Below are 17,579 nucleotides of genomic sequence, written 5' to 3'. Positions count from 1 at the left end.
TTTGTGTGTGATCTTAAAGAAATACCTATTTGTGCAAACTATCAGATAAACAGTATGTGTGTAGATAAAGATCAAGCCATTTGTATAAAAGAGACCCGCATATGCTCTCTCTTTTTCTTTTTCTTTTTTTTCTTTTGCGGTACGCGGGCCTCTCACTGTTGTGGCCTCTCCCGTTGCGGAGCACAGGCTCCGGACGCGCAGGCTCAGCGGCCATGGCTCACGGGCCCAGCCGCTCCGCAGCATGTGGGATCTTCCGGGACCGGGGCACAAACACGCGTCCCCTGCATCGGCAGGCGGACTCTCAACCACTGCGCCACCAGGGAAGCCCTCTCTTTTTCTTTATGTTCTTAAAATGTGGCAGGACATGCACTTTTAACGCCAGATTCCTGATTTAAACTCACATATACAATTACAGTGTACTATACATACTGTAGAATCATGGTTAGTAACATTTATTGTACTGAGAACAATCTGCTTAAGGAAAAAGGGACATCTGGCCTAAATTCTCCTCCATTTAGTTTAATCCATCTTAGATAATAATTATATCATTTGTGCCTATAAATAAAATGCATTATCTCTAAGGGAGGTTTGATATATTTGATAGTTTGATGAATTAAAAGAGTAAAGAACTAAGGTTCTTTGTCTACTTCTGTCACCATCTAGTCCTGTGGCCCTGGCAGTTTCTCCTATGACACAAAGAGAATGACAAACCACTGAAATCTCAACTTGAACTTGCTGTAAAGCACCAATGAGATCGCTCATAAAGTGCAAAGTGGACCGAGGGTCCTACAGTATAATTCCATCATATGACATTGAAAAAGAAACCCAGATGTTTATTACATTTGTAACATAAACTTATAGCATCTATGACTAGACTTGCTGTTAGATAACTAGTAAGTACTGGTTCCCCCTCCCTTAATAATAGCTGAGGGACCAGTAACAGTCTGTTTCTGATGCTCTTAATAGAAACTCCTCAGGCCAGCTCAGTCCCGGGGCTTATTCCACAGGGAACTGCTGCCTTGCCATTGGGTTAATCTTATGATTTCTTCTAATCTGTTCAAAAAAAAAAAAAGAAAAAGAAAAATTACAGCTGGCTACACGGGGCTTAACTTACATATCATTCTTTCTGGTGTTTCTCAAACTCACTTTTTTTTAAGAATCACATGAGGCCCTTGTTAACACAGATTCCTAGTTCCAACCCCGAACCTATGGAATCAGGCTTTCCAGAGGAGGGGCCTGGGAATTAATATTTTTCAAACGGGCTTCAAGTGATTCTAATGCTCAGGTAAGTTTGGGAAACTTTACATTAGAGGATCAACATTTTGATAGTGAATCCTAATGCTGGTATAAATTTAGTGATAAAAAGATGCATTGTTGGCTATTTGAGTTATGGCGTTTTCACCCTAACAGATTATTTGAGTAGTTATAAACAGCTACATAAAAAATATATTTCATAGATCCCTGTTGTCAGGCTTCCTAGGGTGTAACTCTTAGAGGAGGTCCATAGCAAATGCCCAGTCCCATAAGTCCATGTTCCATTAATAGATTTAGGGAACTCATTTTTGCTGCCCTAAGTCAGCAGTCCCCAGCCTTTTTGGCACCAGGGACCGGTGTCATGAAAGGCAAGTTTTGCACGGAGTGGGGTGGGGGTCGGGTGGGGCGGAGGATGGTTCAGGCGGTAAAACAAGCGACGAAGAGCAGCGGATGAAGCTTCGCTCGCTCGTCCGCCGCTCATCTCCGTGCACAGGTACCGGTCCGTGGCCCGGGGGTTGGGGACGCCCGCCCTCAGTGATCCTTTCTGACCCTATCCAGAGCTTTCCTGGCTGCTCTCCTGCTGAGAATGGATCTCTAGCCTCTTGCTCTTGGGTTAGTCAAGTTGCATCCTCTGACAGACCGCCTGGTGTGATTGGTCAGCTGCCCTAACCTGCCTGGCCCCCAGGACTCAAAGCTCCTCCCCAAGGGCAGTGATCCCATTTGTCTTGTGCAACTTTTTGGTAGCACTGAAACAAGTCTAATAACGTTAACAAACCGGAAAATGAAAGGGTGCTGTGGAGAGATTGGAAAAGGGCAAGGAAAGGAGAGAAAGGTGAGTAGGACGAAAGGAAGAGGAACAAAGAAAAACGCTGTGCTACCCACCTCTTCATCCCCTCCCCACATCAAGCCCCCAATAAGGGAGTAAAAGCACAGCCGCCGCCAGCAGCTTCCTTTTGTCCCATTGAGGGCCAATGCCATATGTCAGTATCGCTCAGGGCCCAATGACACTGTCCCTAAAACCGTGACCACTTGCCTTACTTCCCTACTCCCTTGCTTGGCCAAGTATACAATTTCTGCAAGTCCGGTCAGCTTCTGAGTGTCCCACTAGGATTCACCTAAACGAGGAGCCCTCATTCTCTCACTGACCCTTTTTCTTTTTTGTTGTTGTCTTTTGTTTTTTAATTTTTACTTTTTGTCCGCACTGCACGGTATGTGGGATCTTAGTTCCCAGACCAGGGATCGAACCCGTGCCCCCTGCATGGGAAGCCCGGAGTCCTAACAACTGGACTGCCAGGGAAGTCCCATCGCTAACCTTTTTCTTAACCAGCAGGCTCTAAAAGGGTCAGTCAGATCTTGTGACCCAGGAAATCATCTAATATCTAACATTCATACCTGGACATAATAAATGACCTTGAGCAGATCATTTCACTTTTCTGGACCTCAGTTCCGGTATCAACAAAAAGAGAGGTAGATTCAACAATTTCTAGGATATTAGATTAGGATATTAATTTGGATAATATTAGGATATTAGCTGGCTCTAGATTTCTATTGTTTTCTATAAGAATCATTTCTACTTTACTACTTCCCTCTAATTATAGGCGGAAAAAAATATAGTTTCCTATTAAAGGAACTTCAGGTGTGAGGTAGGTCAGGGAGATTGCCTTTTGCTTTTGTTTTTTGGCCAGGGACCTCTGGAATTACACCCTATGGATATTAATCAAGATATAGGTACAAGTGGGCTTCCCTGGTGGCGCAGTGGTTGAGAGTCCTCCTGCCGATGCAGGGGACACGAGTTCGTTCCCCGGTCCAGGAAGATCCCACAAGCCGTGAAGCGGCTGGGCCCGTGAGCCATGGCCGCTGAGCCTGCGCGGCTGGAGCCTGTGCTCCGCAATGGGAGAGGCCACAACAGTGAGAGGCCCACACACCGGAAAAAAAAAAAAAAAAAAGATATAGGTACAAGAAAGGCATCCACCACCCACCCGATTTTCATATTTGGGGACAATTGCAGGCTTATAAACTTGTAGATTTATTTCTTTATACAGTTGGTAGAGTAGCTCTGGTTTTGTCAAACAGCAACTGTTTGATCCCGCAGTTGTTGGGATGTCTTAATCATTGTGACTGTGGAGCATTATGATAATTACACACATTTAATCTTTTTCGGACTCAAGAAGATTTTAAATATCATGGCTCTTAGAGTGGATTTTCCACTTAGCTCTTTTAGCATCTTACATTCTTTGTCTCTTTAACAGACCTGACCTCACCTTGTACAGGGTAAATCTCATTTTATGGCTAGGATATCTTTTAAATTCAAAGACCTTTAAGATGAAATTGTGTAAGGAGAAACACTAATGTGTGAAATGGCACAGCATGGGATTGTATGGTTTTAAGAAATCAGTAATGACAGGCTTATTCTTGTCAGAGCGTAGATAAGGCAGCATCTGTAGCCTCTCAAATAGGGGACAAAGGAATCAGCCAGTGAGATAGCACCAACTTCTGATTGAAACCTGTAAAAACAGATGCTACCACTTATGCATCTCACGTACCTCTTGCCCTCTTGGATCAAGTCCTTTCATTTCTGACTTGTGGCTGGGTTGATAGAGCATTTGGTGAGGTGGGGGAAGAGCATTACGGTCAAATTTTCACAGCATTTTTCATGTAAAAACTCACTAGGTTTTTGCCTCCGGCGATTCCATCTGTGAGTTTGTTTTCTGAGATGCTGACTGCATCATTTTCCATCGCTGTGGTCGCTTATGCCATTGCAGTGTCTGTAGGAAAAGTATACGCCATCAAGTATGATTACACCATCGATGGGAACCAGGTATGGTCACTCTTGCTGAACTGGTTTTGTAGGGCTGAAAATAAGAAGAAAACATAAATGGGAAAGATTTTTGTTGTCTGCTAAAGAAGGAATTGGTTTCTTCCACCCATCTTTATTGAGTTGGTTTCTCTCCTGTGTGTGCTAATTTGAAATTATTTTGAAATACACATGTTGTATCACTTAATTTTTAAAATATATTTTACTGTTTCTTTATCCATATTTTATTATATGTCTCTGAAAGATAAGCATGTAAAAAGCAATCGTGATACATCATCATATCTAAAAAACTAGCTGTAATTCCCTAATACCATCTAATAACCAGTCAGTTTTCAGGTATAACCACAAGATCATTATCACAACTAAAAAACTTCACAATAATTCCTTGATAATATCAACTATCTAGTCAGTTTTCAGATTATCTTAAAAAGTTTTTTTCAAGAGTTGATTTGTCTGGTTAAGTATCCAAACAAGCTCCATGTGTAGTATTAGCTTGATACATCTCTTTTTTGCTTTACATTTTTTAACAAATTATTTTTTTAATTGGGTTATAGTTGATGTACTATATTATATAAGTTTCAGGTGTACAACATAGCGATTCACAAGCGTTAGAGGTTCTACTCCATTTATAGTTCTTAGAAAACATTGGCTATATTCCTTGCACTGTATGCATCACTGTACTTTTTTTAAATTAATTTTTATTGGAGTATAGTTGCTTTACAATGTTGTGTTAGTTTCTACTGTACAGCAAAGTGAGTCAGCTATACGAATACATATATCCCCTCTTTTTTGGATTTCCTTCCCATTTAGGTCACCACAGAGCATTGAGTAGAGTTCCCTGTGCTCTACTGTATGTTCTCGTTAGTTGTCTATTTTACGCATAGTATTAATAATGTATGTGCATCACTTTACTTTTTAAGAAATAAGTTGAAGTAATCCTAATTTTTAAAAAGTTAATTCAGTTAGGTCATAAATAACATTTAAGCTTAACAGATTGGAATAAGAATTCTTCATGTAATCTAGTATCGCCTGGTAATTGTTTTTTTAATGACAGCTATAATACGGCAAAACAGAGCAACAAACACCAATGATAATAGTTGTGACCACTTTAAATTGAGGTGGTTTATTGTGCAATTACAGGTTTCTCCTGCTACCCTAACGTAGAGCGTTCCTATGAAAACTTTCTTAAGCAGAAATGGCAGTAAAGTGAAGAAGCAGTTACCTTAGGACACATCTTGCAAACAGATGCACAAAATCCATTTAGATGAAGCACAGGTGCTCACCAACACAGTTCAAAGCGATGGCGGCTCGATGCTGAGATGCTGAGTGCAGTTTCCGGGGGAGGAGCTTGGTGGTGCCACTCTCCCTACTTGGGGGGCATGCTGCGTCTATAAGGGCTAGCTACAAAACAGATGCTTTTCACCCTTTTTTGTAAAAGCAAAAAGCCCCTTGGGATTTCTTTCAGTTAGCAAAAACAGGTACTAACATAGGTCTTTCATAAAAGCCAAGTGGCGTAAAGTGAGCTTTTGAAAAGCAGGGGATACCTGTAATAGATACAGGACATTTTTGGTAGCACCTGATACATTTACCAGGTGAGCTGATTTTCCACTGCTTGCAAATCTGCAAGTATGGTTGGTTTCTGAAAACATAGCATAGCAATTACAGCAGTTAAATGATTAGTACTCAATAAGAATAACAGCCCTCCTAATCATAATACACTTCATAGCAAATATCCAACCACAGAGAAAATATTTCATGTGAGAGTTACAGATATGCCACTCACCAGGAAGTGAAATAAGCATTTGAGCAAAAGATCAGTCAATCTTAAAAACAACTGAAAGCAGTGAAGCCTCTCTCAGGCTCTACGGAGCCAGAAGTCCCCATGTCTTCCAAGGGTCCCAAGCACCTTTAATGGTAAGAATTAAACTGGGACTCCCAGGCAGGGTGGGCTTGAGAGTTTGCTTTCTTAATGCTCTTCCTTAAACACTTGGCGAGGGTCTTGCAAAGATTTGATATGTAGCAACACTGCCATCCAGTCTCTCTCTTAGGAATTCATTGCCTTTGGGATCAGCAACATCTTCTCTGGATTCTTCTCTTGTTTTGTGGCCACCACTGCCCTGTCCCGCACCGCCGTCCAGGAGAGCACTGGGGGAAAGACACAGGTATGTAACAGCGGTGTCGTAATATCCATCTAGAATGATGGAAAGAATGAGTCAGGGGAATGGTGGCTCAGAAAGACTTGCACAAGAACTCAGCAGGATGATTAGCCTTTGAGAAAAGAGAAACTTGTACTTCCTGGTCTGATTGCACCCGGGGTCTCTCCATCTCCTTGACGGTGATCCATCCCCTCCCCTAAAAACTCTTCCACAGCAACATTTATGGTTTTCTGATGCAGCAAGTCTCAAACCATTTTGTGTGAGTGCTCAGCTGGTAGATAGCTCCACTGACTTCTTTTCCAGGGACGATAACAGTTGACAAGGAATCAGTCATGAAGAATGCTGATTTTTACCAATTTGTTATCTGGGGATAGAGAAGGCCTAGTAAGAGCACTTTGTGGCTTAGTGAGTTATTCTATTTTCAGGAAAATGAAAAGCTGTCTATTTACATTTCCTTTACAAGGATCAGGAGATTCGTCCAGAGGCGTTGGGTCCCACAGAACAAGTTTGCTAGCCGAGGATATTTTTGTTGTAATGTTTTGGCATCTCTTCCTGAGCAAGACTTTTGTTCCTAAAGTTCTGAATGTGGGTTTCATCTTGCCTTTTTTTTTTTTTTTTTTTTGTGGTACGCGGGCCACTCACTGTCGTGGCCTCTCCTGTTGCGGAGCACAGGCTGTGGACGCGCAGGCTCAGCGGCCATGGCTCATGGGCCCAGCCGCTCCGCGGCATGTGGGATCTTCCTGGACCGGGGCACAAACCCGTGTCCCCTGCCTCGGCAGGCGGACTCTCAACCACTGTGCCACCAGGGAAGCCCTCATCTTGCCTTTTAAATGTGGTTTTTAAGTTGTTGCCAAACCAGCATCCAAGTTAATCTCTGGAAAACTCCTCCTCCAATGGGCTAGAAAGCTCAGGAGCTGTTCTCAGACCATTCTTTCCAGCAGGACATGAGTCAGCTAAGCCAAACCAAGTAGATGGGGGTGAGGGGCAGCTCAGGAATTGTGTTTCTGTTATGCCTGAAGAGTTTTCTCATCCCAGTACAGAAAGAACTATTATTTAAGAGTAAAAAGTACATTGGAAAAAAAATGAAAAAAAAAAAAGTACATTGAGACTATAAAGGAGAACAACAAATCCAAAGTGAATAGGGTAACACACACACACACACACACACACACACACACACACACATACACAACACACACACACATATACACACACATACATACACACACACATACACACACATACACACACACACACATACACACACACACACATACACACACATACATACACACACATACACACACACATACACACACATACATACACACACACATACACACACATACACACACACATATACACACACACACACATACACACACATACATACACACACACATACACATACACACACATACACACACACATACACACACACACACATACACACATACATACATACACACACAGAGAGTCTTCAAATAGGGTTTTTTAAGGTAGAGACACTTACAAATAAGTACAAAAGAGAGAAACTGAGAAAATGAATGACTCCAACAAGGAAGTTGCCCAGGGGGAGCCTGAACTGTCCCCAGGGTGCCCATGATGCTCCTTTACCATTTATAAAGGATCTTGGTGACAAGGTCAGAAGAACTGGCCTCTTACAATTTCTTGACTCCCGTTCAACAAAAATTTAGTCTAAATTTTCAGAATTTTTCTGTTTAAAATTGAGTTTTCTTTGCTTTTTTCTGCAAACATTTCCAGCTTTGTGAGAGCAAATAAAACAATACAGCCTCAAACAGGAAGCATAACCAGAGATCTGTGGTCAAGGGAAAGAGGTTGGAGGTGATTGCCAGAGCTATACCTGCGGTTCAGGGGGTAGCTGTCAGCAGTGAAATTTTCTGCTGCTTCCACTGGAGATGGGGCCCTGACAAGCTCTCCAGGGCACATGGCTGTAAGTGGGTGCAGGCATATCCCCAAGTGCTGATGTCCATTCTCTGCTGTTACTTCCAGACTGAAATGGGCACAGTCCCGTCCATCCTCCCCTCCCCTCCTAAGAATGCCCATGTAAAGTGATGCCTTGGCAGAGGCTTTGGGGATAATGGTGTTCTGGTAAGCTAATACCCCCTGCCACACACTGGTGTGTATTATATTTAGGAATGAAGGATGCCAGGATTTCAGTACTGAAGAATGAAGCAAGCAGAGAAATAGCTTGATATTTAATTACTGAAATGTACACTAAGTTCTGGGATTAAAAGTCTAAGTGTCTGGACTGAAATCCAGGGACTTGTGACCAACTAGACTGGCAAGTCTTCTCCTGTTGTGTGGCTTCTCATGTTTTTTTTCATGTTGGAACCTCAGTTTCCGCATCTATGCAATGGGGATAATAATTGTATCCGCCTCATAGGGATGTTGTGAGGATTAAATAAGAAAATGTTTATAAAATCCTGGCACTCACTTGTAAATGTTGATGGTTCCAGTCATTAACTTCTCAAGGTAAGAATAGTGCCTTAGTACCTATGATACATATGTTGTACCTGACACATAAGAAGCACCCGGCATGTATTTGCTGAATGAATGAACAGAATCATAAGTATTAGTGGACCTCAACTGTTTGCAACACATCTACAGATTGTAGAAGAGCTCAACATTGCAACCTGTTCTTTCCCTCACCCCCATCTGACTTCTACTGATTAATGAAAAAGTAATTCTGATGACAAACTATTCCCTAGCTCTGGTTACCCTCTCACTTAAGAGAAGAATTAATTCTCTAGTAACTGAATCTGCTCATAGATATGAAATCTACAGCATTTCCTGCAAAATAAGTAATTTTCCTTTATAAATTAAGTACAAGCAATGGGTTCCCTCACAGATTTTAAAATAGTAACCAAAATTAGTCTTGGCCTCCATAATTGGAGGCTAATTATTTCCTATCCTCAGTGAGTAGGTGGCCACCCTCCTGGCATGAGTTGGGCAGCTGGCTGTGGTCCCTGTCCCCAAATCTCCATCCCTCTCACCAATTCACAGAGCCCTACATCCACAGTGAGATGCATGTGGCTCATGATAGACAATGAATGTTGGTTAAGTAATTCCGTAGAAGAAAGGAAGGAAGGAAAGGAGGGAAGGAGGGAGGACGGATACCAGCTTCTCTGCTTAGATAGGAGAGGGGAAAGCTCACCAAGGTACTGGGAACCCGGAGGTGTTGTGCTGGGAGATAACAAATTGCCTAGAAAAGGGGATCTGGCTGGACAGAGCAGACTTTTCTGTACGTCATATACGTAATATCGCCTCAGTCTGGCCTAAGTATCCTCTGAACATGACTGAGCAATTTGCCAGCTGGAGTGAATGAGCGTGGATATGAAATTCCCTTAAGTTTTCGGACTTTTAATTTCTATTGGCTTTATGTGTCTCCTTGAAGGCAAACATCTTGCACTAGGCAGTACTTGGGCCCAGGGCAACCTTCTCTGCTGCCTCCTCTCTGGTCGCTTTGCTTCTGGCTCCCTGTCTCCTTCTCTCCTTTGTTTCAGAGCTACTAGGCTTCACCTCGGCCAGGCCCCAGCTGTCTCAGCAGAGAACCCATTGGTCATCTAATCACAACAGAGAGTAGTCCCCACCCCCTCAGCCTCTCTCCTAACTAGTTACGGATCTTAGGAGAGCTTTTTTGCCAGCGAAGGTAAAGTTTCTGAAGCTTCCTTGACTTCTGCTACTGCCCACCCTCACTCGGGCTGCTTGTAGGGCAAAGCTCTGAGCCTGAATCCGTGAAGCTGTGGGAGGATGCGGGAGACATGGTCCCACCACTCAGCAGGCTCATGTGGCATTCTGAATCTACAGAAAGACTGGTAAATTTATTTTCTCTGAGATTATCATGGCAACCATGTATACAAAGTGTTATCTGAATCGTTATCAGGTTGCTGACTCAATAATGCAGCAGAATCAGTTATGTGCTATGAGAATTTATTTCCCAAGAACATTACAAGGATCTGTTGTCTGGGAAGGGGGATGGGCCCTGTTTCCTCGAATGGCAAATGACTAGAAGTTTGGCCTCTTGAATTGACACCAAAAGTATATGTCTGCAGTGTATCCAAGTGCAATCCAGGCTTTACTCTACCAGACTCAGGGTCCACATTTTCTTTAATTTCTCTGCCATAACTACTAAATGTATGGTTTTCGCAAATAATTCTCACTTGTCTCAACAGTATTGAGCAGAAGGGGGGAAGTTGGGAAGTGTCACGTGTGCCCATGAACAGGCTCTTGCACGCATGTGTCCAGCAAGCGCATGTCCAGAGGGGGCAGGACGGACCCTGGTTATGGGACACGTATGTCTTTCAGGTTGCCGGCATGATCTCGGCTGGGATTGTGATGATTGCCATCATTGCCCTGGGGAAGTTGTTGGAACCCTTGCAGAAGGTATAACACTGCTTCTCGCCACACCGATTCCATACTTCCCCTTCACTGCTCTGCCACCTGAGAAGTAACAGGGGATTTAGAAGTCATCACATGGAAAACCATTCCCCTGAATAACTCAGCCTCCCTGTGTCTCTTGGCAGTCGGTCTTGGCAGCTGTTGTAATCGCCAACCTGAAGGGGATGTTTATGCAGGTGTGTGACATTCCTCGTCTGTGGAGGCAGAATAAGACTGATGCTGTAAGTCACTTACCATCCGTTTTTCTCTGAAATAAGAATTGTTTCTTATATGCTTCTTGCCATATGATTACATCCCCTTATCTCCTAAGTCTTACTTGCATTTTGGGAACCAGAGCAGAAATTAGAATTTTGTGGATAAGCCAAAGCTGGGAAGTCTTCCACATGAGCTGTGATTTGTGAAGGTCCTGTATCTCTGGGAAGATTCATTTCTGGCAAGAATCCCATATGAGCTCCTTCATATACCCTTGGCCTTCTAAGGCCAAAAACCAAATTTTTAAAAAACCCTCTAATTTAGAAAGACAAACAAAACAAAAACAAAGCAAAAACAAAATACGAAACCCCACATTGATTATAATATTGATTAAAGTAACCTTTACCAGTCTTCTGAGGGATTGTTAGAAAAAAAAAAAAAGAAGCTAAACCCTTCAGAGTTCTGCCCTAATTTAAACCAGAACAGATAAAAAGAATGGGAAAATTCCCTATATATCTATATGGAAAGATTTCCAAGAGAAATTGTGAAGTAAAAAAGAGACCAGTGCACTATGGAAGAGTGTGTATAACACACCAAAAGAAGGGAAAATAATATATGCTTTGTAGTCATATTTGCTTGTATTTGCCAAAAGAAATGCTGGAGAAAAGTGTGCACATGTGTGTACACACACAGAAATAAACGAGGACACAAGAAAGGAGCGTCGTTGGGAATGGATGGAGAAAGGAGAGAGTTACAACCAAGATTTTTCACTGCACACTTTTTTTTTTTTTTGGCCGTGCCACGCAGCATGCCAGATCTTGGTTCCCCTACCAGTGATCAAACCCGTGGCCCCTACAGTGGAAGCACAGAGTCTTAACCACTGGACTGCCAGAGAAGTCCCACTGCACACCTTTTTAATACTAATTTTATTTTGAACCATGTCAATATGCAAAAATTAAATTTAAGAATATTTAAATGGAACAGCTGGCCTTTACTGGAAAGGGCAATTTCCACTTCCACTTAAAGTATGCAATGAAGTCAGAATATTTTACAACGCTGTAATTTGTTCGTGGACAATTGATCTTATTTTTACAGGTAATTGCTCACCTGATGGTACCTGATGAATTAACATAATTCCTTTCATTTCCATGTTTTCCTAGGTTATCTGGGTGTTTACGTGCGTAGCATCCATCATTCTGGGGCTGGACCTCGGTTTACTAGCTGGCCTTATATTTGGATTTCTGACTGTGGTCTTGAGAGTTCAATTGTGAGTAATATAAGATCCAGGTTATCGATACACAGGACAACACACCCTGAGATTTATTATGTTTCTTTATTGTGATAAATACAATAAAAGCACTCCCTTTCATAATAGTTACTATATTGAGTGCTTCTACAAATTAAGCGTATGGTGCTTTACACACATTATCATATTTAGTCTTCAAGAAAACCCTGTGAATAGGTTTTGCTCTCCTCATCCTAGTAAGATAACTGAAGCTCAGAAAGGTTAAGAACCTTCCCCAAGATCAGCTAGTCAGTGGCAGAGACAGGATTTGAACACAGATCTCACCCCAAAATCTGTGCACTTATTCACATGGTCTACTGCTATGCTCTCCTCCAAGTCATGGTAAGACTAAAAGATACATGATTCAGCAAAAGACTGAAGTTGCTGTGTAGTTTCTTTTTAAAATGAGATGATGTCTGAGAGGCACTGGGCCCAAGCCTTGGGCCCAGACAGCTGCTAAATATATTGTAGCTCATTTTCTTTTGAAGCTAGTAACCCAGAAATTATGTAACAACCCAGAGCAGGAGACTTTAAAACAGTTGACTGTAGCCAAAATTCATTCAAATCTGCCAAATAAGGTATGTACCCAATAAGCCACACCAATTATGCGAAGTAGACATGATTAGGTCCTCTGCAGAGTGAAAGCAACACAGACACAGTTCAAAGTAATGGAAAACAATCTGTGAGGCAGCCAAAAGGTGTATGTTTTTTCATTTGTTTTGTTTTGACTTTTAAAAAATTTTTTTATTAAAAAAAATCTTTTTTCTGGCCGCAAGGTTGGCGGGATCTTAGTTCCCCAACCGGGGGTACACAGGCCCTTGGCAGTGAGAGTGCAGAGTCCTAACCACTGGACCGCCGGGGAATTCCCTTGTTTTGACACTTGAGAGGTCTTTGGTAGATGCCCTTCTGGGTCTATGGAATTGTCTGAACAGAGAGCAGAAGCGTGCTTCTCTCCTTCCTCAAAACTTCTGTTATCTTCCCAGACGTCTGGTCCCTTCTTTGCCTGCACTTGGGCCATGAAGGAATACAAAACCTGGGGAAAGCTCAACACGGATGTCTTCAGCTTAGCATAAGTCCACCTTTCCCATTCCACCAACCAATTCTCCTTCCCTCCCTCCGTCCCTCCTCTGGCATGTTAGAGCCTGCCCAAAGTCTTGTGTTTACTGCCTCAGCACCCTTAAATGGTTGCCCAAGGGCCCGAAAGAGTTCACAAGCGTCCAAAGTACCCAGTGTGCTACTGGGAAACACCTCAGAAACTCTCCTTGGAAGAGAGTTTTGTGCCCTGGATGCCTCCGTGTTTACTTTTACTTGTGTGAGTGTGATTGGGGGAGAAGGGTTTTGTAGAGAAAGACTATACAGTTTCTAAGGTTTAAGTTAAAAATCAGCACTGCACAGCAAGCTGAGGAAAATCGGTGGCACCGTTCAGCTGCAGATTTGGTAACGAGGCTTTGAGCCAACAAAAAGCAGTATCCTCCACAGTATTTAATTTCCAGTAATTATAAGGCTGATCCAGAGAGCACATTGCTGAGAGGACCCTAAACAGACACTCTTTCTTCAGGAATTGTGTTTAGCATATGTCCCTAGTCACACTTGAAGAACCATGGAATTTATGGGATTGCATCAGAAACAGGAAATCAACAGTCTGGTGGATGGGAAGGACTCATGTCTGGTCCTCCCAGTCTCCTATTTCTATGAAATGATACTAATTTGATCAGTGCAGACTCTCCATACTTCATCAGAAAGTTGCTGTAACTCACAAGTAAGTTCTAGGCACCACACCAGGCAACGAAGACCCATGGGTTAAAGATAGAGGCTGTGCTCCTCTTCCCTCCAGGGCCTTTTTGAACTTCTCTAAACAGTTTACTCACCAGTAAAATTGAGGATAATACTGCTGATCTTTCAGGGTTGTGGTAGGGCTCAAATAAGATTTAACATGTGTGAAAGCTCTTTGCTTATCCTATAAAGTCGTACACATATGAAAGTATGATGCTCATTACTTCTTGCAGGCATCAGAAATGAGGCACACTTCCTTCTTCTCCCCGAATCCTACACAAACACCGGCTGTTCACTTTTAGCTACCGGAAAATGTCATCTGCGATAAAGACAGAGTCCAAAAACACCCAAATTATGGGCTCTTTAGTATCTGTAATTTCTTCTAACTTTTTATTCCAAAATATGCCTGTTCCAAAAACTCCTGACCTTAATTTTTCTTCTTTCAGTCCCTCATGGAACAGCCTTGGAAGTATCCCTAGCACAGACATCTACAAAAGCACCAAGCATTACAAAAACGTAAGTGCCTTTGTGAGACATTGGCTGGACTTGGGTTTGCTAAGCTGGATTTTCAAGGGTTGCATATTTCTCTTTCAGTACGTTAGGGATAAGGTAGCGAAAAAGAGAGGCTACTTCTGTTGGGAAAGTCCAGAAGTCCACTGAGGGGTGTCAGGAAAACTTTCAATCCAATGTGCCCTCTGATATCCTAGCCTTATGTGAATTTTGTCCATGCTAGTTAAAATGTCATTTTAATGTCAAACCATTTTACAGGGAATTTTTTAAAAAATAGGCAATTCAATTATTTCCAGAAGTTGAACCAAAATTCTATTCCTCTGAGTGAAAGGTGTCAAAAGACACAAACTTCCAGTTATAAATAAATAAATCATGGGAATGTAATATACATGTGAAGACCATAGTTAATAATACTGTATTGCATATTTGAAAGTTCCTAAGAGAGTAGATCTTAAAAGTTCTCATCACACAAAAAATTCTGTAACTATGTATGGTGACAGACGTTAACTAGACTTATTGTAGTGATCATTTTGCAATGTATACAAATATCAGGTTGTACACCTGAAACTAATATGTCAATTATAACTAAAAAAGAAAGAAAAAGACAGCGCCTCAGAGACCTCTAGGACGAAATGAAACATACATTGTAACAACATTCCCAAAAGAGAAAAAGAGGGAAAAAAAAAAACCAGACAAAATATTGAATAAGTATCAAAACTTTCCCAAATTTGAGGAACACCACAATGTACAAATCCAAAATGCCCACTGAACTCAATTAATGTACACACAAAAATCCACACCTAGAAACACTACAGTAACACTGCTGAAAGCCAAGATGTTAACAGCAATTTTTCAAGCAGCAAGAGGAGAAAAATTTCTCTTTCTCTGCTATGTTATCCTTATCCTCTATGACACTGTCTGAAATCCCTGTAAGATTTTCTTCATTCAATTCTAAGAAGAGACGTTCATGTTCTCTGTCACAAAGAACCTTATTTGACGTTTTTCTCTATCCTTGGAATTGGAAGAAATAATATATAATCCAGAAAATAAAAAACGAAGAAAATAAACATTCCACTGATGGGCTTATGTTCCCTGCAAATAAGAGTGCTTAGTGACCACCAGAAGGAACAAACAAGAGAAAGTAGAGAAAGAAAGAAAATTCAAGGGGGCGGTCCAAGATGGATTCTGGAACAGGAAGATTCTGAACTCACCTCCTCCTATGGACACACCAAATCTACAGCTACATATGGAATAATTCTCTCTGAAAAAGAACTGATAACTAGCTGAACAGCTCCTCCACAACAAGGGATAAAAGGGTCACATCAAAACAAGTAGGAAAGGCAGGGATGCAGTCTCGCCAAAACCCACCCCTGGCTCCGCGTCCCACAAGAGGGAGGAATGTCCTAAGTTTGGAGCTACTCCCTGAGGAGCAAGGGGTTTGTACTCCACATCCCTTGGGACCTGCACCAAAGCGTCGAGGCCCCCAAAATGACTGGTTTTATAAACCAATAGGGCTTAGATTCACGGGCCCCGAGGGGACTGTGGGAATGTGAGATACTCCTTTGGAGGGGCTCACATGTGGGCTCACTCATCCTGGGACCCAGCACGCAGGCAGCAGTTTGAAAGTCCCTGGACTATATATGAAGGAGATTCATTTGCTAATCTTAAAGCACCTGCCAGAGGGGCAAGGACCACTTGGGACTTGCTTCAGGGGTGGAGGCACTGGCAAGTGTCATTTTTGCGCTCTCCCCGTACCTTGCTAGTGTAGGCGGGTGCACCCAGGCACAACCTCAATAAAGCCACAGGTCTGCTCCGCTCCCAGCACTCTTCTCTTGCGTCGCTAAAGCTGCAGCATGCCCTACCCTCAGCACTCTCCTGCAGCCATGCTAAAGCTGGTAGGTGAGCACAGTCCGTACAAGGAACACCCCTTGGTTGCCTGGCCCTGGCGCCCCGAGGGCCTTGCATGCCTGGGCCCCACAGGACTGTAACAGTTGGAAAGATAGTTCTGGGCAGGCTACCACACCCAGGGTACTACAGAGATAGCAGACAAAACATACCCCAGTCCACCTGTGAAAAAGGCCCATTATTTACCCTAGAGCTTTAACCTGAGTGACAGGCTTCAGGTTTGCCACACGTATAGAGGCTACAGAAATGCTCTCAGGCAGTGTAGGCAGGGAGACATCATTCTCATACCCTCCCTTGGCCTTGCCACAGCTTGTGGTACCTCCCAGAAAGGAGTTCATCTGAAGCTACAATTTTTGCACCCATCACCCAGGAGACACCTCCAAGTCTCCTGAGGTCAGTAATTGTGGTTCCACAAGACTGTATATATTTGCATACTTTAAAAGCTGCTGCCTGAGGATCTGGCTTCCAATCGCCTAAAACTAGATGCTGAATGAGATCCCTCCCCTTGGAATACTGACAGATCTTGGCACACCCTCAACAACTGGGACCTATCAAAACTAAACCAGGCTAGGGACTTCCCTGGTGGCGCAGTGGTTAAGAATGCACTTGCCGATGCAGGGGACACAGGTTCGAGCCCTGGTCCGGGAAGATCCCAGATGCTGCGGAGCAACTAAGCCCGTGCGCCACAACTACTGAGCCTGCGCTTTAAAGCCCATGAGCCACAACTACTGAGCCCGCAAGCCACAACTACTGAGCCCACATGCCGAAACTACTGAAGCCCATGTGCCTAGAGCCCGTGCTTCGCAACAAGAGAAGCCACTGCAATGAGAAGCCCATGCACCACAATGAAGTTAGCCCCCAATTGCCGCAACTAGAAAAAACCCGCGTGCAGCAACAAAGACCCAATGCAGCCAAAGAGTAAATAAATAAATTAATTAAAATTTTAAAAAAAGAAAAAAAATAAACCAGGCTAATTAGACCAGCACAAAGGTTTGAGAGACACCCAAGAGCTAGGGCAAGGCTGAACAATAAGTTTCATCTCCTACATATGCCAGTCCTTCAAGACTAGAAGACTAGAATAGGTAGCCATTTTGCCTAACACATAGAAACAAACACAGAGAATCAAGCAAAATGAGGAAGAAACAGAGGAATATGTTCCAAATGAAAGTACAAGACAAAATTTCAGAAAGAGACTTTAATGAAACAGATAAGTAATGTACCTGATAAAGTGTTCAAAGTAATGGTTATAAAGGTGCTCAATGAATTC

General features: G+C 42.7%; 1 protein-coding gene across 1 annotated transcript in view; it reads left to right on the top strand.

Moving 5' to 3' along the window:
• The window catches only part of SLC26A4 (solute carrier family 26 member 4), a 49,808-nt gene that overhangs the window by 18,222 nt on the left and 14,007 nt on the right, over positions 1-17,579 (top strand). Inside the window, exons 9-14 of the mRNA XM_082846908.1 lie at positions 3,925-4,072; positions 6,118-6,231; positions 10,555-10,632; positions 10,773-10,868; positions 12,000-12,106; positions 14,344-14,413. Of these exons, the coding sequence (XP_082703034.1) occupies positions 3,925-4,072; positions 6,118-6,231; positions 10,555-10,632; positions 10,773-10,868; positions 12,000-12,106; positions 14,344-14,413 (613 nt within the window). The remainder of the gene's footprint in view (positions 1-3,924; positions 4,073-6,117; positions 6,232-10,554; positions 10,633-10,772; positions 10,869-11,999; positions 12,107-14,343; positions 14,414-17,579) is intronic.

The sequence above is a fragment of the Leucopleurus acutus genome (genome assembly GCF_964270905.1).
Source record: "Leucopleurus acutus genome assembly, chromosome: 9".
NCBI classification, from domain to species: Eukaryota; Metazoa; Chordata; class Mammalia; order Artiodactyla; family Delphinidae; genus Leucopleurus; species Leucopleurus acutus.
This window is presented reverse-complemented; position numbering and strand designations above follow the sequence as displayed.